Source organism: Strix uralensis, chromosome 27 (genome assembly GCF_047716275.1).
Source record: "Strix uralensis isolate ZFMK-TIS-50842 chromosome 27, bStrUra1, whole genome shotgun sequence".
Lineage (NCBI taxonomy): Eukaryota > Metazoa > Chordata > Aves > Strigiformes > Strigidae > Strix > Strix uralensis.
In genome coordinates this window covers 2,283,647-2,304,592 of record NC_133998.1, presented here as the reverse complement: position 1 = coordinate 2,304,592, position 20,946 = coordinate 2,283,647, and the positions used below count along the sequence as shown (strand labels likewise).

The window sequence follows — 20,946 nt, the reverse complement described above, 5'->3', positions numbered from 1 at the left end:
GCTTCGCCGGCTCGAGGGGGTGGGTTTGTCTCAGCCCGTTCACCAGGCCGGGGTGAGGGTGCGCGGGTGGCCCCTGAGCCTCCGCGGTGGCGCCAGGGCCCAGGAGAGGCCGCCACGGGCGGGGAGCTGCGGCCGGGCCCGGGTCCGCATCGCCGGGACCCCCCGTAACTGTTCACACCCGGCGCGGAGGGCCGGGGCTGGTATCGTTTTCTTTTCAGGTAACCAGAGCGGGTTGGGGACGGGGGGCTCCTGCCGTGCCCCTCCTGGCAGCACCCGCGGGCTCCGGCCCCAGGCACGTCCCGCTGCCGGCTCTGAGTCAGGGAAATGATCACTTGTTTTGAGACTTATTTACTTATAGAAAACTGTTTAGCAACTTATTTACTTACTTCTAGCAAGTTATAGTATTACTTATAGTATTTTTTAATATTGCTAAGAATCCTGCTTGCCCAGAGTGTTCTGTGGAATTTTACCAAGGACTGCTGTGTTCATCAAAACAAAGCAGTTTACTGTGAAAATCTACCAAGAACTGCAGCGTTCAGCAAAATATCATGGTTTTGTCCTTGAGGAACAGGTGTGCTCTGACTAATTGGGCCTTGGTAATGAGTAAAGATAGCCATGTACGGATGGTAGAAGTTTCATTGGTTCCCTTTGAAGATAGGATGAGTAAACCAGCTGAAAAACATTTTTGTTGTTCAAGAAATTGGCCAAGAGAATCTGCGCGTGCTCCAGGGGAAAAAAAAAAACCAAGGTGAGAAAGACTACGAGCCTTCCTCCCACAGATCCCCAAAGACAACCACCAGGAGGGAATGCGCAGGTGCAAAGAGAACATAAACTGTTGACACCAGCCTTTCGAACTAACCCAGCCTCACTCATGCATATGGATGTTTGTGTTATGTAATCCAGTGAATATGAATATCCACACTCGATAAGTTTTTGGTAAAATGTGCGGTGGGTGTGCAAGCTTTGTGGAGAAATCCCCTTGCACCCCAGCGCCGGAGTAAACATACCTGCTGTATAACTCTATTCCAGTTGTAGAGTCTGTTTTCTGCAAACCAGCTCCCACCGAGTTAGTTCCAGGGTCAGTTCCAACAGCTGGGCTCGGGGCCCAGGGCTGTGGGGTCAGTGAGGAGATCGCTGTTTATAACTTGTGCCATTAAATGCTGATTTCGCTTCTGAGTCAGGTAAATCAGCAGCAGCAGCAACACCAGCTGTGCCCGGTGCTGGTGTGAGTTCCCTCCGGCAGGTCAGGAGAAGGATGGTGACGGGCAACAGACAAACTGCTCTGAAGTCTTTGTGCTGATGCAGCCCACAGCGGTGTGCTGGGAAGCCCCTGCTCAGCCACCTGACAGCCCGATGCACACATTCTGGATTTATATGCTTTTCTTTGGTTCTGTAGCTCCTTATTTACAGAATCACAGAATCATCTCGGTTGGAAAAGCCCTTGAAGCTCTTCCAGTCCAACCATGAACCTCCCCCTGACCGTTCCCAACTCCACCAGATCCCTCAGCGCTGGGTCAACCCGACTCTTCAACCCCTCCAGGGATGGGGACTCCCCCCCTGCCCTGGGCAGCCCATTCCAACGCCCAACAACCCCTTCTGCAAAGAAATCCTTCCTAAGAGCCAGTCTGACCCTGCCCTGGCGCAGGTTGAGGCCATTCCCTCTTGTCCCGGCGCTGGTTCCTTGGCTCAAGAGACTCCTCCCCCCTCTCTGCACCCTCCTTTCAGGGGGTTGTAGAGGGCCATGAGGGCTCCCCTCAGCCTCCTCTTCTCCACACTAAACCCCCCCAGTTCCCTCAGCCGCTCCCCATCAGACCTGTGCTCCAGACCCTGCACCAGCTCCGTTGCCCTTCTATTTACACTGCATCAGACTCATTAACATAGGTACCAATCCATCTCCAAGGCACCAGCTCTATGTAAATGTAGTTAATTTGGCTGTATATAAGCCCTATTCTACTTTAAAAACATTTACAAGCCTTGGGGCTGCGGTTTCTGTAAACACAGCGCTCCCAGCTCGGGGCTGGGTGATTCAGACTCAACCCTCTAACACTTAACTGAGTAAACGCTGATGCCATCACACCCCTCGACTGCGAAGTTTTCCTAAAATACAGGTCTTGGGGCTCACTGCTCTAGGCAGGCTGCCCGGCTTTGCTGGGGTTGCTCCCCAGCGCGGGCACAGGCGGTGCCACTGGCTGCAGAATTTGCCAGCTGGGCAGATGTTTTGGGGAGGGAAGGATCAGGCCTCCTGCCTCCATCGGCCTGGAAGCATCAGAGCTGTGCAGGGAGTATTTGAGCTATAAACCAGTAGAGGTCACTCCGCCCCAGTAAATCCAGTGCTACTGGAGACGCTGGGCCACCAGTAAGAGAGGGAGTGCTTACTGGGGGAAGGCGCGATGAGCAGCGGGGCGGCCGCCTGTTGTGAAGGTGTTTGGGCTTCCAGGGGCTGCTTGGACCCGCCCTGGGCTGGCCCCCACCGACTGCGGGTGTTAACACTCCTCTCGGCAATTCCCAGCATCTGCCTGGGACTGAAAGGCAATTTTTCATAAACATGTTTTGTTTAAAGACTAAGTCTTTGCAAGGAATTTTTAAAGGAATTTCCCATGCTTTAATTTATTTATTAAAAAAAAAAAAAATCAACCCAACATAACTTTTGTGAAAAAAGACATTTTTTAAAAGGAAAACCAAATAAAGGTGCCAGTGTGCGGTGGCTTGGCGGGGCCGTGGGCTGCTACACCCACATGGCTGCGTGGTCCCTCAGTCCCGGCCACCCCAGCTCCCCTCCCTCCATCTCCCAACGGGATGATAACCCTTCCCCACGTCTCCACGAGCCGTGCCGTGTTTCTGGCTGTTGCTGCCTCTCGGTAGCAGCCAGGTTTTATCCTGCAGTATATAAACTCTGCAGGTGGGAACTGTGAAGGAGGACGCGTGCTGCCTCCTGGGAATGGCAGAGCGGCAGTGGCTGGGGAGTCGGTGAATTCGGCGAGACCCTGGGATTTACTGACCCTGCTGGTACAAGGATCCCTTTTCATTATTCTGCTCCGCAGCTCCCGGCCACTGCCGAGGGACACAACTGCTCTGATTTGCACAGGGAGCATGATGCACCCAGGTGAGATTTTCAGGGGAAGGGGGAACTGAGGATGAGATTTGCACACTTGATACCCAGCGATACCTTTCAACCGTCTGCATCCCGATGGAGAGGAGTCCTTGCACCTGAGTCCTTGCATCCAGGGCATGTACCTTCCTTCCTTCCCTCCTAGGCCTGGGTACTGTTTGAAAACGAATCCACATACCCCCTGCCCCGAAATGTGTCCCCAGTACTGCCAGGTGCGGTCACTGTCCTCCCCTTGATGGTGTTTGAACAGAGGTTTCCCTGTTGAAGCCCCTCCCCAGATCTCAGGATCCTTCCCAGCGTGTGCCCAGCTTTAAGTGACCCAATAATACCTCACAACATCGGAAATCCAGCTTTGTGTCCAAATCCTGCACTGGATCAGGGCTTCTGGTACAGCTTGGTCCTGACCCCGCTGAAGAAACGAAAAGGCTTTTCTGTGACTTCGAGGGCTTTGCTTCCAGTCTCACCCTTTGCTAAAATTTGGAATCACAGTCACTATTTCCAACACTATTGGGTTTTTTTAACCTTGTAAAACAGACTTTATTTTTCTCCCTGTAGATTTTGTGCAATATACATCTATATACCTATAGAATACACCTCAATAAAAAGTTTTTCATCCATACATTATATTACTTTTTATTTAATGTCATGAAAAATTCAGACAATGCTTTTGTCCTTAAATAAACATTTCTCCCTCCCCTGCCCTCCCTTCCTAGCTGACTGGTCCAAAAGAGGAAATTTTATTTAGTTATTTTCTTTTCTTTAAAAAAATAGAAATTACAATCTTACAAGACAGAACATTCAATGAGAACAGAAGCATGTTCCTAAATCTAAAAAGTAAAACATTTCCATAAAACCTGTCGGTATCTACAGGTAGGTGTGTGTGGAGGGTGGTAAATGGAAAAAAAATGTTTTCCATTTCTTTCTTTCATTCATATAGATAAAAAATAACATAAAACCAACTGAAACTTTATATATTTTTCTCTTTTGCACCAACATTCACAAGAATATATATTATATATATTTTATCCGTTTTTATACACAGTGTGAGGGTTCTGGAGGTGGAAATGCACACTCAGCTAAACTGCCAGAGCAAACAAACAAACACAAAATCTTGGTCTGGAAAAGAGCAATCCCTCGCGGCTGAGGTTGCCCTGCTCAAGGGAACCGCTGCTGAGGTCTGTTTGAAAATAAAGCGGCAAAACGTCTCGTGGCCAGTGGGATGGAAACGTCTCCGAGACGCTGAGGCCCAAGCATCAAAGCAAGTCGGGGGTCTTGGGGCTCCCACGCATCATCTCCACTGGCCACACGCAGCTCTGGCACACGGGAGAGCGGAAATCTCCCTTTTTTCCTACCCAGGCTTCTTTGTTCGCCCTTTCCCTACAAGCTCGATGCCTGGCTCTGCCGAGCCGCTGCTCTGGGTGGCACAGAGGGAGCGTGAGGGACCTTGGCACTGCCACCGCGGCCCCACGCGTTCGGGCGAGCCGAAAGCAGAGGCTGCAGCCAGCAGAGGTGCCGCGGGGGGGTTGGCGCGCCCTTGCCATCCCTTTCGATGCGCGCCGCCCATCCCAGGCAAGAAATCGTTTAATCGTCAAGTCGGTTCCTTTAAAGAGAACTTAAAAGTGCAGGTTCCCGCAGTTTGGCAGGTTGATTTACATGTTTAATACTTCCAGTCTTCCCTAGATTCCCACGGGGGCTTTTATTGCTCAGAATCCAAAATCTCTCCCATGAGATGGACGCTGTGTCGTAAGCCAGAAAAACGCAACTGGTGGTGAGGGCTCAGTCTTTTCCTGATTTAAGGTGCTTTCTTGGTTTCTTTGCCGGATGAAATGAAAACGGTGACACTGACCATTGGTGCACGTTGGCTGACGAATACCAAGGACATAAAGAAGGGTGTGTGCTTTTTTTTTCCCCCAAACATTTCAAAACAGCTGCGGCTGTTTCCTCTGAGAAAGGGAGTGCTGCTGTCCTGCAGAAACGGAGGGCGAGAGCCCCCTCCGCGAAGCACATTCATTTTCTCGAGTGCTTTTCCCTGCAAAGAGGAGCCGGGAAGCGAACGGTGCTGTCGGAAATGATTCTTCAAAAAAAAGGCACAACCCTCTAAATGAAAAAGGCAGTACTGACTTCTCACTTCTCACAAGCTTTAGGATCTGAGAGGGCAGGAAAACAAGCACAGCGCATCCCCACCCTGGTGAACGCTGCGCTGGAGAACGACGCATTGGCACTCAACATCGAGCGGGGCCGCTGGGAGGGTCAGCAGCCTTCACCAGAGACCTGGGCTCTAACGCCATCGGGCAGAGAAACAAGGCTGACGAACTCCGATATGCTCCGAGAAGCAGTTCAGATGGCCGTTAGCAAAACCAGAAAGCACGCGGCTGTACGTGGTGGACAGTAGCTGCCGGGGAATAGCACAGTCCCAAGTTTTTCTCTGCCTTATACCGAAGCAGAAATCCCATCGGCTTCCTGGTGAGTCTTCCCTGGTCGAGGCTGGTCCACGGTCTTCCTTAGGAGGTCTTTTAACTGAAAGCATGAATATCCCCTACCATTGCTAAGAAAGCTGCTCATTTAGTTTAAGGGGTGCAATTATTGAATTGACAGTCTTCGGCTCACGCTCAGAGATGATCCGAGCTGCTGGAGGACGGGGTTGGACGCGAGAGAAATCAACACAAAGTGGGAAGGGGCTTGGGATTTTTAGCCCTTTGTCAGCAGAAACTGGGGCTGCCTCAGAACAGGTTTTTTTCCCTTGTAGCTTTTCGCATTCGTCGCAGGAGGAGCAGGAATAGGGACGGAAAAAACATCTGCAGAGCCTGGCCAGAGTCCTTCGAGCAACCCTGCCAGCTGCGGGCTATTGCAACATCGCCCCACAAATCCATCCCTTCTTCGCCCTTTTAAACTCCCAAGCTTGGAGCTGCAGGTCCTGACCACGCTGCGACTTCCCAGGGAAGGAAGAAGGACCTTTCGCTTTCCCTTGACCCCAATGGGCAGTTTTTCTCCCTAAAAAGCTCCTGGATCCTGCTAAATAGAGAACAAATCCCAAAATAACAGTTCTAAAGAGCTCCTTGGGGGTGAAAAACCTGGGTCCAACTCAACAGTAGCCATGGCCGTGCTCCCGGTGGTCCTGGCACGGGAAGGGGGGACCCGGCAGTGGGACTGGCTGGGGGTCGGTTGGAGGAAAGGCCACAAAACCTCCTCTGGGTGCTGAGCCACGGGGCAGTTTTAACGGTATCAGTAAGAAAACTACACACAACAGCCAGCACCCAAAGAGCCACTGCCTGCGGCGACACGCGGGGACAGGCACCGAGCCCCAGCGCCTGCACCAACGCCTGCGGCCGCCTCCGGCAGGGAGCAGCCAGGAGCTGGGATTTGGCCACAGTCGCAAGGGCAAAGCCCCTCTTTGAAAAGCGCTTGGGATGTGGAAAGGTGGCACGAGGCGGGTGGACCTGCCGAATCGGCTCCGAAAAGCCGTGGTCAGCCAGCTGGATGGGGAGTTGGCTGGGCATTTGGGAAAATGCTGTGACAGAGGGCACGGAGACCCTGCAAAGCTTTTCCCCTGCTGCGCTGGGCATCCTCGCCCTCAAGCCAGCCTCCTCCATGGGAAAATCCTCTGCTGATTCCCCCCCCAGCCACAGCCAGGTCTTTCGTGGCCAAGCTCCTGAGGTCACCCCGTGCCCGGTGGGCTCGCTGCACCCAGGGGAGAAGGAGTAAAGCAAAGGCTCTGCCTTCACCCTCTCCTTGGCTCCAGCCAGGAGCCCAAAGCTGCTCCCACCGGCCTGGCTCACCCCTATCCGGCCGAGTCTGCATTGCCCCTTCTTTATCCCATGCCTTGTGTTTGGGTAAAAAAAAAAAAAAATTAAAATAATAATTAAAAAAAATAAAAATCAGAGATGGAGAGTGCAGCCAGGACAGCAGGAAGGAACGTGCCGCAAGCGCAGCGGCGTGTGCGTGGCGTGCGCTCCCCTGGATCCGTGCACTGCGGGGAGGAGTCGGTCCCTTACCGCTGCCTGGAGCATCTCCTCTCCCGAGCGAAGATTTCACATTCATTTCACTGGTATGGCAAAGTCCGTTTGCTTTTTCCTTCAAGGTGCTTTACATTCAAGAGCTATTGCAATCCACAGCGAGGAAATGGGGCCAGGGAGATACCCCAGCCCCCTGGGTTCTCTTGAGTTTGATTATTTGATTTAAATAAACTGCCCCAAACCTCTGAAGTTTAGTTCGTCTCCAAATTTTTGGGGAACTCGAAGGGGGCCGGTGGCTCCCAGCCTTAGCTCTCCCGTGGGTCACTGTACTGAAGCTCGGAGTTGAAGACCTCCTTATAGAGGGGTGGGAAGTTCATGGCAGTCTCCGGGTGCAGGAGACGGAAAAATTCCAGCTTGTCCAAGTGCAGATTGCAAATGGTCTTCATCAAGGGCAGCTTGGAAACCATCTGCAGGGAAAGAAGGAGCTGGTGACCACTGGGTAGCATCCCCCACACCGCTGTTCCCCCTCCTTGGGGACAAGCAGGTGGGTTTGGGGACCACTGACTCTGCCCGGTGCCAGGGGCACTGGCCTTGCCTCCAAACACATCTTTCCACAAGACAGCCAGCGCCTGGGATGGCACAAGGAGCCCCCAGTGCCCCCCAGCCCAGCTCTGTTCTGCCCAAAGAATTCCTGAAATGGCTCCTTTTGCCCCAAACAAGCACTGCTGGGCTCAGCACAGCGCGGCTGCCTCTGCCTGCACTGCGATGGAGATGCTCGGGCCTTGGAGAGAGAAATTCTCCTTCAACAGATCCCAGGGCTCATCCCCCGAGAAGCGCCCGCGCGTGGCTAACGAGCTCCAGCACAGCCACAGCCACCAGCTCCGAGATCTCCCCGTGGCACACGCGCCATCCCCAGCCGGCCTCCCCACGCTGCACACGGGCAGCTCCGCTACCTTGGAGAGCTTGTCCTCAGTGGAGTGTTTCTTCTGGATCTCGTGCTGCAGGGCCACATAGATCTTGTCCTGGAGCTTCTGCACTTTCTTGGACTCCGTCAGCCATGGGCGATCTACGGGAGATGGCTGGGTCAGTGCGGCCACGGCCCGGCACCGTGCGGTGGCCTCTTGCTCTTTTAACCCTTCCTGCTCTCCAGGATGCTTTTGGGGACAGCGGCACAGCCAGGCAGCCCCTCTCCACCCCCCACCCCGCTGAGGGGTGAAAGGGAATGAAAGGGCTCAAACACATGAATTTCTGACAATTATTAAGACTAAACTGTGATGTATGCTTTGCACTGTTAAGTACATTTCTTTATTTCAGGGGGACGCGGTTCCTCCTCCCACCGAGGAGTTTCAGCAGATACATTTTGCGCATTTTCAGATGCATTTTTTCCCTCGACCTCCTTTCCCAGGAATAACTTAAATCATCCACCAAGGAAGCAGCGCTGAGATTTAGGGGTGAGGTCTCTCCAGCTTTGGCACAAGACCCCCCCTCCCCAGCGGGTCCTGGCTGTGGGGGGGACATCACAGTACCTGGGGAAAGCAGGACGGCAGCGGTGAAGAGGGCGAGCTCCTCATCCGACAGCTGCAGGCGGCACAGGGTCCTCCCCAGCTCGAAGACGGCGCCGATGAGGTCGTCGCAGCCTGACACGGGGACAGCAGGGAAGGGGGGGGCGTCACGGCTCCGCACTGCCTCGTGGCACCCCCACACTCCCACCCACCAGCCTACCCCAGCGGCACCCAGGGCTCGGAAAGCTTTCGGGAGACGAGATGGGTGTGAAGGGGGGGTCCCCACCAGAGGATGCCCGGCACCGCTGGGCTCCAGGCTGGGGTGGAAAGCAGGTCCTGACCATGGCACACATCAACCCAATCGCAACGGGAGCTGGGGGGGTCCCCCAGGGATTTAGCCCAGGCACAGGGATGCTGCGTTTCACCTGGCTGCAAACCCCGGTCCTGTCCGGGTGTCGAAAGGGGAGGAGAGCCCGGAGAGAGGCGCAGCGAAGCGGCTCTTACCGAGCGACTTGAACATCTGCACGCCGCCAAACTTCCCCTCGAAGAGGACGGTGTTGTTCAAGGGGTTGAATGCGCGGATCATGCGGATCAGGAGCACCTCGAGGCAACCTGACATAGGCAGAGAGAGCGCAGACGAGGGCAGGCAGGAGTGATCCCAGGACACATGTAAGGAAGAAGAAAGCCCCCAGTGCAAGTTTGAAGTCCAGATTGTTCATTCCCAAGAACAGAATGGTTATTCCAATAAATCCAATTTGGGTTTTGGGGGTTGGTTTTTTTAGGTTTCCAATTGTGACCACAATATTTCACCAAAGGCAAATGTTATCCAGGCATTCGCAGCCGGGCAGAGATTGATCAAAGTGATGGCGGAGCACCAAGAGAGGAGAGGGTGAAAACAAAATAAATAAAAAGAAAATGGAAGGAAGAAATGAAAGAATGAGTTAAACTCCAGCATATCAGGCACGGCGAGCTTCGGCTTCGGGGTACAGCACCCTGCCGGGATGCTGGCACACATCCCCTGGGCTGGGTGAGGCTCTCAGCTCCCCAGCCCTGACAGTTTAGAAGCTGGGAAGCTTTTCCACCTTTTTTGCCATTCTGGGGCTTTTGCACATTCAGCTCCCTTGCCTGGGCACGGTGTCGCTGGCTCGGGCAGATGGATGGGTGGGGGACACGGGTGTGCACTGCTGTTGTCTTCCTCTTCCCAGTCTCTTGCTGGGAGAAGGAGCCAATCCTTTCCTCTTCTCCCTCCCCACTCCCCTTTGGGTTTGACACCCCTTTTCCCAGGGTAAAAGCCACTCTGCTCATTTCTATCCCAGTTTCTGGGTGACATTTGGTTGAGGGCATCCATGGAGAAGAGTCTTTGCCCTGGGCGGCCACTCCTCATGTCCCTCTCTATACCATTGAACATGACCTTCAACTCCTTCCAGCCCAGCACCTGCTCCCTGAGCACCGATGCCGAGCCCAGGAGCAACCAGGGTGGTGAGGGAGGGGAGACCCTGAAAGGAAAGCACTAGCCAAGAGAAAAGACGGGATATGCCTTCGGCACCGCGGCTGCTGCTCGAGAGAGGCACTGGGGACATGGTGGGGACAGCAGGGACGCGAGGCGGGCAGGGACGCGGGGCGGGTGGCAGGGTCCCCCACTCTTACCGGCCTTCAGGAGGATGATCTGGTCGTTCTGGCAGAGCTCCATGAAGCCGTCGATGCGCTTGGCGAACTCCACCACGTACTGGATGGCGTTGGAGATCTGCAGCGAGCACTGCTGCCACATGGCCTCGCAGCTCTGCCGGCACAGCGGGGACGTCCCTTAGGGCTCGCTGTCACCCTGCCACCCTGGCTCTGCTGTCCCTCCCACCCCATTGCACAGGGCCGGGAAGGGACCCAGGTGCCAGGCCATCCACAGGGGGGATGGCACTAGGACACCCGGGGTGTGATCTGCCACCACAACTGCCCCCAGACTGGGCTTTTGCAGCTCCCAAAGCACCAAAAGATCCTCCTCATCCTCCTCGCCTTCATCCCTGCCTCAGCGCAGCACCAGGGCACAGCGGTGGCCCTTGCCGAGGGCTGCCGCAGCTCTGGCCGTGGCGGGGAGCCGGGGGGGCCACAGCAGCAATGCTCACCTTGCTCTGCAAGGCGCGGACCTCCTCGGGGGAGTAGAGGCTCCACGCCAGGCGCTTGAGCTCCTCCGTCGTGTACTGGCACGTCTCCAGGTGTGACTTCACCACGTTCTGGGCCACCCGGTCTGCAAGGTGAGAGCAGTCCTGGGGACCCCGCTGGTGTCCCTGTCCCCGCACCCTGATGCCGTCCTCTCCCGGGTGTCCTGGGGGGGTGCTGGGGCTTGAGGGGCTCATGTGTGGTGTCGGGGGGACACGAGGGACACGAGGACAGATGGGGTGTCAGCTCTGCACAACCTCGGGTGCGCTGAGCTCCGTCAGTGCCCAGCCTGGAGGAGGGGATGGGTTTGGGGCTGCTCTGAGAGCTGAGGCTGGGTCGGTCCCTCACTGCAAGCGCACCCGGCACGGTGTGGGCACCCAGGGATGCATCCTGCAAGGCACCCGGGGCTGCTCTGAGCACCATCCCCGGGGCTGCATGCCCGGCATCACGCCAGGGCCACGCCAATGCTCACCGATCTCGAGGACGGAGATATCGGCAGCCAGCTGGCTGCCCTCCAGCGCGCCGTGCGTGAACAGGGCCGGCTCCAGCATCAGCTCGTAGATGGACTCCTGCTTGATGAGCGTGGCATCGGCCACATCCAGGCTGGACTGGTCGGGTGAGGGCTGCGCCGAGGCGAGCAGGTCGAGGTTGTAGTAGGTGCTGCTGCCATCGGGGGTGAGGGGGAAGTCGAAGAGGAGCCCGTCCGACAGCGTGGAGATGTCGTCCAGGTCTGAGAGCCCGCTGCTGACGCTGGTGGTGTAGACGCGGCTCAGGGGTTTGGGCTCATCCTTGGTGCCGCTGCTCTGCTCCTGGCTCTGCTGGTGCTTCTGCACCTCGGCGTAGAGGCTGTCCCGCTGCTTCTTTGACATGCGGCCGAACTTCACCGCTGCCCGGGGAGGAGAGGGCGACCGTGTCAGGGCACCTTCACCCCCACAGAGCGGCAGCCACGACCGCCCGCCTGCCCTGGAAGGGTCCTGGTTTGGCGCGTGGTTTGGGGGTGTGTGAGCCCTAAGCAGAGCAGGGACCCCTTTGGATGCACCCCCCACCCCAGACCAACCTTGGGTCAAACAGAACAGAATCAATTTAAATTTTCCCATGGAAAATGCAAAAGGATTTCTTCCTTTCCAAAAAACTCCCTGGTGCCATGGGGGAGGCAGCTTCAGCCCCAACAGCCCAACTCACTCCGGGGAGGAGGGGACAGGCCCTGGGGACCCCTGGCACGACTCACCATCGCGGGACATGCCCAGTGCCAGGCATTTCTGCAGGCGGCAGTGCTGGCAGCGGTTGCGGTTGGTGCGGTCGATCAGGCAGTTCCTCTGCCGGGAGCAGGAGTAGCTGGCGTTGTTCTGCTGGCTCCTCCGAAAAAAACCCTGCGCGGGATGGGGAGGTGTTGGGAAAGTGCCCGGCGGGATGCCAGCCCCCACAGCCTCCCGCCCGCCCGCCAGCACCCATCTCCGGGTGTCCCTGGGCTCACCTTGCAGCCTTCGCAGGTGATAACGCCGTAGTGGATCCCTGAGGACTTGTCTCCGCAGATCTTGCACGGGATCACTTCGATTTGGGCTGCGGCGGAGGGGAAAAAAGGGGAAAACCACAGTGGTTAACGATGGCCACCGCTGAACCAAACAAGGGAGATGGCCCTCCCTCCGTGACAGCTGCAGCCCTGCTTGGCAGCTGGGGGAAACTGAGGCACAAGATCTGGAGCCACCAGCAGCTCAGCCCTTCCCGCAGACCCCGCAAGGATGCCTGTGCCTCCAGGAGGACTCCAAAAAGGTCCACACAGGGCATGGGGTACCCCCTCTGCTCCCCCATCCTCTCCAGCACCAAGAGACGGGTAGAAAAGCCCTTTGGGCTACAGAAGTACAGCCCATTTGTGCACCAATCTGCCCAGGACCACGTTTTGGAATCATTCCCCTTATTTTTCAGCCAGTGTGTGCATGTGGGGGGGCACCACAGACAGGGACATCCTTGGCACAGGGACCATCCCCATCCCTGCAGCCATGGATGTTCTCCTGCCAGGGGTCTGGCCCAAGCAGAGGGTCTGGGGGGCCCCCGACCCCCCCAGCAGCTCCTTAGAAAACCCAGGACCGATATAGCCATTGCTGGCTCAAGGTCCTGGCCCCCTTCCCCCCACAAATCCGCTTCCCTCCCCGCTTCTGCTTCGCTGGCACTGAGCTGCTAATAGGCTTCATCCTCCTCATTTTCCAGCTGCCCCAGATCTGGGCTGGCTCTGCCCACCCCGTGTGTGCCGGGGCGGGGGGGTGGATGCGGGGCACCCCTGGGACTCGTACGTGCCTCCCAGCATCTCTGCACCCTCTAATCCCCACTCCAGCCCCCGCGCCCCCCGGACGGGCTCAGCTTGGCGTCGCTCTCGAGGGTGCTGCCGCGCCAAAATAACCCCCGCGGCCAGATTATGGTTATTTCAAATCTCCTGGGCCTGTGCAAATCCCCAGCTCGGGTAATTCCCTTCTGCCTCTCTTCTCCCCTGAGAGCGACCGCTTCTAGTTGAGGGACACGTTTTGCGGGTTGCTGCCGGCAGAGGCCACCTCTGTGGGTGACAGCCCCAGCGCTCGGCCGGTGGTGCCCTGGGGTCCCTCGCTGCTTTGGGGGAGGTTGGGCTGGGTGAGGACGAGCCTCACTGTGCAGCGGGGCAGCTGGGCTGCTATCGGTCCCCTGGGGCTGCTATCAGTCCCCCGGGGCTGCCATTGGTCCCCCCCGGGTTGCCATCAGTGTGTGTCCCCCACGGTAGATTTACCCTGGGGAAGGGCTCACCCCAAGTCCGGGTGCAAGCAGAGGGACAGATCCCTCCTCCATCTATTGACTCGCTGCTCAGCTCCTGCCCCAAATGCACCCCAAAATCTGGGGTTCACCTCTCCCTCCCGAGGCTGCAGAGCTGGGCTTCTGCCAGCGCTGCGTGTTGTCCCCCCCTGACCCAAGGGGGTCACATCCCACCCCTGCCCCTGCCCCAAGCCTCTGCCTGTGCCTCTGCTGTAGTTTTGGCCTGGGGCAGCAGAGCTGACCCCTCCCCGGGTGGGCAGGGAGCAGGCAGGGCATCCTTGCAGCCACACCAGTACCAGCTCCCCCCACAACTGCACTGGTATCGCAGCCCCGGGGTCACCCCTTTTGTGGGGGGATGGCGGCACTGGCAGGGCCAGCCGGCTCCGATGACCGAGACACCCCCAATTCCCCAGCTCCCACCACCACCTTCACCCATGCTGCCAGAGAGGGGTGCAACCTGCAAACCGTGGGGACCCCCCCCCCCGTCCTGACACCCTGCCCCAAGCCCTGTCCCTATGGCCCAGGGAGGAGCGCGGGGATGGGACAGAGGTGGTGGCACCACGGGGGGCACAGGGAGGTGGTGCCACCCCCGGCAGGAAGCAGCGTCGGTTCGTTATGCAACATAATTGCAGCCGCCGGGAGCGCTGGGATGATGCATCGCCGCCGTGCTACGCCCTCACGCCCGCGGCCGATACTCCCGGCCCCCCACAATTACCCGGCAAAACAGCCGGGCTGAGCGCGGCCCTCGCACCCGCCAGCACCCACCGAGCAGAGCCCGAGGGTGCCGCTCTCTCGCCCCACGGCGCCCCAAAAGCCATTCGCCGGCTCCCAACGACGGCAATGGCTTCGTGTGGTGCCAGTGGCCGAATCTTGCCCCCACGCCCCCAGGCCCAGTGGAGGGGAACCCCCCCCAGAGACCCCCGCAGCCGGCGCGGGCAGAGCTAAGGGTGTGTGGGGATGATGCTCTCCCAGCTCCTCTGGAGCCTACAGTCACCCCTGGATGCCATGAAGGAGAAGCCTCAACCGCTCGCCGTGTGCCCACAGACTCTTGGGGCTCTAATTAGCATCCTGCTAATTACACGGCCGTGCCCACCGCCGGCACCTGACCCGCTCGTAAGACGTTCGCCCCAAATAACTGACGTGGAGATACAGCCGTAACTCCGGCGTGATGGCAATTACAGCCCAGAACAGCGTTTAATTGCTGCTCTATTTGTAAGCCCTGGCTGAATCACCGTGCTGGCTCCCTCGGCGTCCCCTCGTGCCGCAGCCACGTCCCCCCCAGGACCCCCCGGGGCCAAACATCCCCCTGGGGCAAACCCAGCAGGGCAAGGAGGGATGTGGGTGCTGGTGGGGTGGCCGTAGCTGTACCCTGCATCCCCCAAATCTCACCACAATTGGAAGAGAAACATCACAGTAGATCCTACACCCCGGGAATGGACCCCCCATGCTGTGCCTCAGTTTCCCCACCACAACGCTGGGCTCGTCCTCCTCCCACCACAACACTGCGAGCATCAGCCACGTTGTGCAAAAGTGGGGGGTATTTAGGTGGAGGTGAACCCCTTCCCCCTGCCCGGCGAGGGCAGCGAAACTCCTCCCCGGGGCTGGTGGGGCTAAAATAGGGGGCAGGAAAAAAAAAAAAAAAAAAGGTTTAAAAAAAATAAATAATAATCTCCAGCCGGCAATTAAAATGTCCCGGCCGCGGTATTTGCTCTCCTCCCTCTGTAAATATTTCTTGCCCAACTCCCAGCCCACTGCCACCAGCCAGTCCTTATGTAAGCAGCACCGCGGCACCGTCCGGCCACGGGGCTCGGCCGTGCGGGTGGCGGTTGGCCCCCGGTCCGGTGGCTGCGCGTGGCTGGAGCCATCGTGTCCCACTGACACACTTTCTGCCCGTGGCCCCACGCGCTTGTGTAACACCGCGGCCATTAACCCTTCCCATGGCTGCGGCCACACCGCGAGGGAGCCGGGGCTGCACCCCGACCTCCTGCCTCCGGGGATGGGGCCTTTGGGGCATTTTGGGGTGATACCATGAGCTGGGGACACCCGATGACACCCCAAGATGCAGCTCTCTGTGGGGGGCACAGCTCCCCAGGTCCCCTGTCACCCCCCAGACCTGGTCGTGTGTGGCCCCTCCAGCCCAGCACCGTTTGCCCCAAACTGGGCAGGTGGCTCCGGTGGTTTCGGTGGTTTCGGCAGAGCCAGAGCCGCCCTCCCAGGAGCAAGAGTTGGCCTTCCTCCCGCCCTGGCACACCCTCCTCTTCATCGCCTCCGCCCCGAGGGCGGGCATCCATCTTGCACCCCAAAACAAGGCAGGGCCCACAGGATCCGGCCACGGGGGTCTGGACCCTCCCTCTGTAGCGCAGGGGCCACAGGTAGCCCCATCCTCCTCTTCCTCCATGCCCCCCCCTCGGCCATATGATCTCACTGCTGGGAGGGGGATCCCCCCAAAACCCTCAGCACCCCACTGAGCCTGAGGATGTGCTGTGACCCCACTGCTGCCGGAGACTTTTTGTAGCTGCCCCCCCTCCAGCCAGCTCCATGGGGACTGGGTGCCCCTGGCTGAGGGGTGAGGACTCCTGGGGGGGTGGTGGTGTTTTGGGGGGCACTGGCAGGTCCCTGCAAAGCCCTCTGCACAGACTGCCCCGGGGTGAGCCTGTGCACCCCTCAACCCATGGGGCTGGGCTCAGGATGTGGCCACCCCCTCCCCTGGGTGAGCCACATGAGGCCACGGGAGCAAACCCACTCCCCCAGGCCCGGGTGCCCCTTGCTGGGGGGGGGGGGGGACGGACAAGCAGCCCAGTTCCAGGTGCTTTGGAGGTGGCTCCGTGCCCCCGTGGCCATCTCAGCCCCAAATGCCCCCTCGGCTGCCGGGGAGAGAGCCGGGGCAGGCGGCTTCCCCAGTGCCCTGGCTCATTACCCAGCGAACCTGCTGGGAAAGTAGGTCTGTGCCCCATCCCAGCGCCGCGATCGATGCGCAGGATGGGCACCTCCGGTAATTAGCAGCCCCGCAGCCCTCCCTCCCCTCCCCAGCCCCAGCCAGGGCAGGGGGATGCTCTGATGCTCTACCACCACTGTCCTCTCCCCTCTGGCTCAGCATCCCCACAGTGCACCCAAAGCAGGGGGAGGACGATGGGTCCAGGCTGCACGGTGACACGCAGGGACCCACGGGGACACGCAGGGACCTACGATGCCATCCCATCTCCCCACCCCTGCCCCAAAACCCGGCTCTGCTCCCTCGTCCCCTGCAGCAACCTCCGACCCCGGAGCCCAGCGCTGCTCCTCCAGGAGCCACTGCGCTTCCCCCCAGCAACCAGCTGCTGTTGTATTTTGGGAAGGTGGCTGGGGGACAGGGGTGGCGGAGGAGGAATAAATAAGTAAATAAAGGGAATGATCACCCCTTTGCATCTGCTGTTGGTTTTGCTCTTAAACAGGCTCCTGTGCTGCAAGACCCCGGGGTCCCCCAGCACCCCAGCATTTCAGCTATCACCATCCCCATCTGTGCACCCCGTGGGTCACCCCAAACGGGCTGGGGCTGGGTGAGGCCGGGGTGGTTTGCAGCGCGCATGGCCCCGGCATGATGGTCAAAGAACCAGCTCCAGGTCACAGGGGCACCGGCAGCACCGGGGCGGGGCCATGTGGGCAATAAGGAAAATTTAAATTACACAAGTCTGGCCCAGGGTTAGGCTGTGATGCTGGAGGTGCAGATCCATTTCTTAATTGATTAGGAGAGATTTTGTGGAAACTTTAGGCCAGAACGGGGCTCAGCCACTCTTCCCCTGCCCCAGAGCGACCCACAGCCACCTTCGCTCATGGCCACATGGCCAGTGGCCTCGCAGCCGCCCCGATCCCCAGCAAGGTGCTGTTTTTTCCCTGTCCCGTGGTGCAGTGTGAGTCCCCGGCTTGGAAATCGTAGCAAACAGTTCACCCCGAAGCAGCGGCGGGCAGGCGATGAGGCTCCCCAACGGCTGCTCCGGTTCAGCGGCTCCCGCGCCGCGCGGCACCGCTCCAAGGCCAGCCCTGCCGGCGCGGGACGCGGCCCTTTGCACTTTGGCTGGCGCAGGAGGGTGGCAAAGGTGCGGCGGCGGGGAGGGGGACCTGCCACTGGTCCGGAGTGGGGAGAAACCAGGCTGTGGCACGAGAAGCCCTCTGGCCCCGCGGCTAAATCAGAGGGGAATTATCTCCATGGGGCTAAATAAAGGCAGTGAGAGTGGCTCCACTCACCACATCCAATAAACCAGGCGATTTAGACATTAGCAGATCTTTAAATAGCCGCTGCCAAGTTCAAAGTTAAATGTGATGGGGAGGAGGGGCAGGCAGGACAGGCAGGACGGGCAGGGGATGTTGCCAGCACGGCCCTGGCCAGGCTGTGGGGTTAACCTGCTGCCACCCGCGGGGACAGGGACCAACGTCCCCCCATCACTGCGCTTTCCCCCTCCAGGTGCTGCCGCTTCCCAAGGTTATCGGGGCTGAGGATCCCAAATCCTGGCTGGATCCCTCAGGACCCCACGCTACTGGTGACCACCCTTCTCCTCCAACCTTATTTTTGGGAGGTGAAGGGCACGACCATCCCCATCCCCTTCCCATCCATCCCCATCCCATCCCGCGGTACCCGGGATGGGCGCAGCCGTCGTGCAGGAGGGCCGATGGGTGCCAACCGTCCTCGCCCGCGCCAGCGTGCGCACGCTGCCTAAACGGGCAGGGAAGCTCCTCCTCCACCCTCTCTGATTTTTCCAATGACAGATCTAGGTCACTAGGACAAGTCGGAAAGGCTGCCGAGCCACCGCACGCTCCTCGCCACGCTGCTTGCAAAACAAGCGAGCAGGAGGGCTGGAAACCCTATAGGATTATACAAGGCAAAGCCTCTCGCCCGGCCCTGGCGCAGCCGCGGCGCAGGGAAGGACAGGAGCAAGGAGCTGCTGTGGCCCCTGGGGAATGGGGCAGAGCGGTGGCAGTTTTGGGAAAGAAAACAGAAATTTAATCAATTTGGCGTCGCCATGTGGCACTTGGGCTTCGGTGAGAGACGGGGACCCTGCGCCAGGCAGAACTGCGGGAAAAATGCCTGATGGGGGGAAATGATGCGATATCAGGGGGGTTTGGCCCTTAATTAGGGCCAACGCACAGTAATGGGGGGGAGGGGGGGGCAGAAAGGAAAAAAATTTTTTTTAAAAAAAGGAAAAGTTCACCCAGCTGCTAATTAAGCCCAGTGCCGGCTGTGCAAGTGCTACGTAAGAGCCAGGCGGTGTTATTAATTAGGCAGGCGTTAATGCTTCCCTCCGTACTAATAAAGGTGAAATCCCGGGATGCCACGGGGCGGGAAGGGGACGCGGGGGGCTCGCCTCGCCCTCGCCCAGCCCCGACCCCACCGTTACACAAGAGTGCGGCGGGTGGCAGAGCCGCAGCACCTGCAGTCGCGCCGGGGAGGGAGGAAAAGCGATTTGAGGAGCTCGAAGAGGCACGTCCCTGTACGTAGACCCAAAAATACACCTCAGTATTGCACCCAAAAATACACCTAAATACATGCACCCAAAAAACACACCTAAAGATGTGCACGAGCAAGTCCTGGCAGGGGCGAAGGGCTCGGGCATGGAAAGAGATGATGGAAAATGACTTGAAAGGGGGATAAAAATCCCAACCCAGGGTGTCAGGTCCCAGCAGCTCAGCTGGGAACAGGCACAGGAAAAGCTGGGTCTGGCCACCGCTGCGTCACCAGCACCGGGCCCAGGTGGATCGTCCCGCTGAAGCCTTCCTCTCTCCATCCTCCTCCTCCCAACCGCCTGCTTTGCAAAGCGGAGGGGTGAGAAGTAGGAATCGCCTTTAATAATGGATAAAATCGCGACTCATCCCCTTCCCTGGACAAGGGGCACCCGAAACTGCGGCTGGTCCCTCGCTTGTCCCCGCAAGAGCCTCCCTCCGGCTGCACCGGCCCGACCCCAAACCGCCCCCGAAGCCACCGCGGGGAGGGGGAAAAAGGGGGAAAAAAGCCACAATAAATCCAGCCCTGGTGGGAGCAACATATTGAAGAGGAGATTAAGGGGTTTAGTGCGAGGAAAAGCTTAAGAGCGGGTCTAAGCCGGCATCGGAAAGCGAAGCAAAATAAACAAGAATTTTATTCCTAATGAAGGGGGGAGCTGGAGGAGCCAGACGGACCCGGCGGGGCTGATGCGGGTCCCCCCCGTGTCCCCCCACGGGGCTGATGCTGGTCCCTCCGTGTCCCCCGGCGGGGCTGATGCGGGTCCCCCCCGTCCCTCTCCGGCGGGGCTGATGCCGGGTCCCCCCCGTGTCCCCGGCCGGGGACAACTTTTGCCGCTGCCACCCCGCAGCCGGGCGGTCCCCCCGCTCCCCCCAGACCCCCCCGGACTCACCTCGCATCGTGGCCGGCGGCGGTCAGGAGCGCGCCGGGGGGCGCATGGGGCGGTGCGGGGGTCCCTGCGGCGGGGCGGGGAGCGGCGGCACCGGGCGGCACCGGGCGGCACCGGGAGGCACCGGAGGCACCGGGAGGCACCGGGCGGCTCTGGCACCTGCCCCTCCGCGGCGCCGGTGACCCACTTCTGCCCGAGCATGCGGCCGTTCACATGACGAGCCCGCTCCGCCCCCCCAAATCGGTTTCACTTCCAGCCCCACCTCCTGCCCTTCCTCCTCCTCCTCCTCCTCCTCCTCCTCCTCCTCCTCCTCCTCCTCCTCCTCCATCCCCGCCGCTCCCGCCGTGCCGGTGCTCGGCGCTGCACAGGGTCGCTGCGCTGGGGCTGCCGGCAGGGCGGAGATGCCCGGTGCCTCCTCGGGGGGCTGCTCGACCCCCGGGGTGGGGGGCACACGGCTCTGGCATAGGGATGCTCGGCGCTGCACCCCCGGGTGCTGCCCGCCCCTGGCAGGGCCCTGCCCGTGCCCGTCCTGTCCCGGCTCGCCCAGGCACGGGGCCGGCTGCGTGTCCCGCTGAATCACCGCGCCTCCTCGCCTCACCCCTGCGGCTCCGCTGGCCCCCCCCCGGGGTGCTCTGCTTGGCACAGGGACCCTGCACCCCTCGGCGGGACAGGGCGGGGGGCCCTGGAGAAGGTGCAGACACGCGGCCCTGGGGGGGATGTGGGAACTGCGGGGACCCCCGAGCCGCCTCACTGTGTCCCCCCCCCCACCAAATGCTGAGGGGGTCCGAGGAGGCCTCCTGGGTGGGAGAGCTGCGGCATGGTGGAAGCAGCAGGAAACTTTGGAGGTGTCAGCGAGCCATTCCCACCCCGTCCTTCATGCTGTCATGCACACAGAGGGCTTTGGGGCCCGGGGTTGTATTCTGGATGATGGGGTGCTCCAACACGCTGCCATAATAAATGCAAAGAAATCATGGCTCTGGACCACGCAATGAGACCTCGCGGTGCAGTGCTGGAGGTGTCGGCATGGGGCAAAGCCCCACGGCTGGGGTTTGTGGTGTGACTCTTGCACCAGGTCACCAGAGTCCCCACGGTGCCAC

The 20,946-nt window shown here is 59.3% G+C and overlaps 1 protein-coding gene and 1 long non-coding RNA gene across 2 annotated transcripts; one reads left to right on the top strand and one right to left on the bottom strand.

Moving 5' to 3' along the window:
- The first annotated feature begins 11 nt into the window (after positions 1–11).
- On the top strand, positions 12–1,024 carry LOC141935353 (uncharacterized). The gene is made up of 2 exons (XR_012626548.1): positions 12–218; positions 572–1,024. It is a non-coding gene; the product is annotated as an uncharacterized LOC141935353 (long non-coding RNA).
- A 3,039-nt stretch (positions 1,025–4,063) lies between these two features.
- LOC141935358 (nuclear receptor ROR-beta-like) lies at positions 4,064–20,081 on the bottom strand. The gene is made up of 10 exons (XM_074851488.1): positions 19,853–20,081; positions 12,190–12,275; positions 11,944–12,085; positions 11,188–11,601; positions 10,682–10,803; positions 10,212–10,344; positions 9,069–9,176; positions 8,589–8,699; positions 8,016–8,128; positions 4,064–7,529 (listed from the first exon to the last, which is right to left on the bottom strand). The coding sequence occupies exons 1-10, from the start codon at positions 19,857–19,859 to the stop codon at positions 7,368–7,370; spliced, it is 1,398 nt and encodes a 465-aa protein (XP_074707589.1). The 5' UTR covers positions 19,860–20,081; the 3' UTR covers positions 4,064–7,367.
- Between the last annotated feature and the right edge of the window lie 865 nt (positions 20,082–20,946).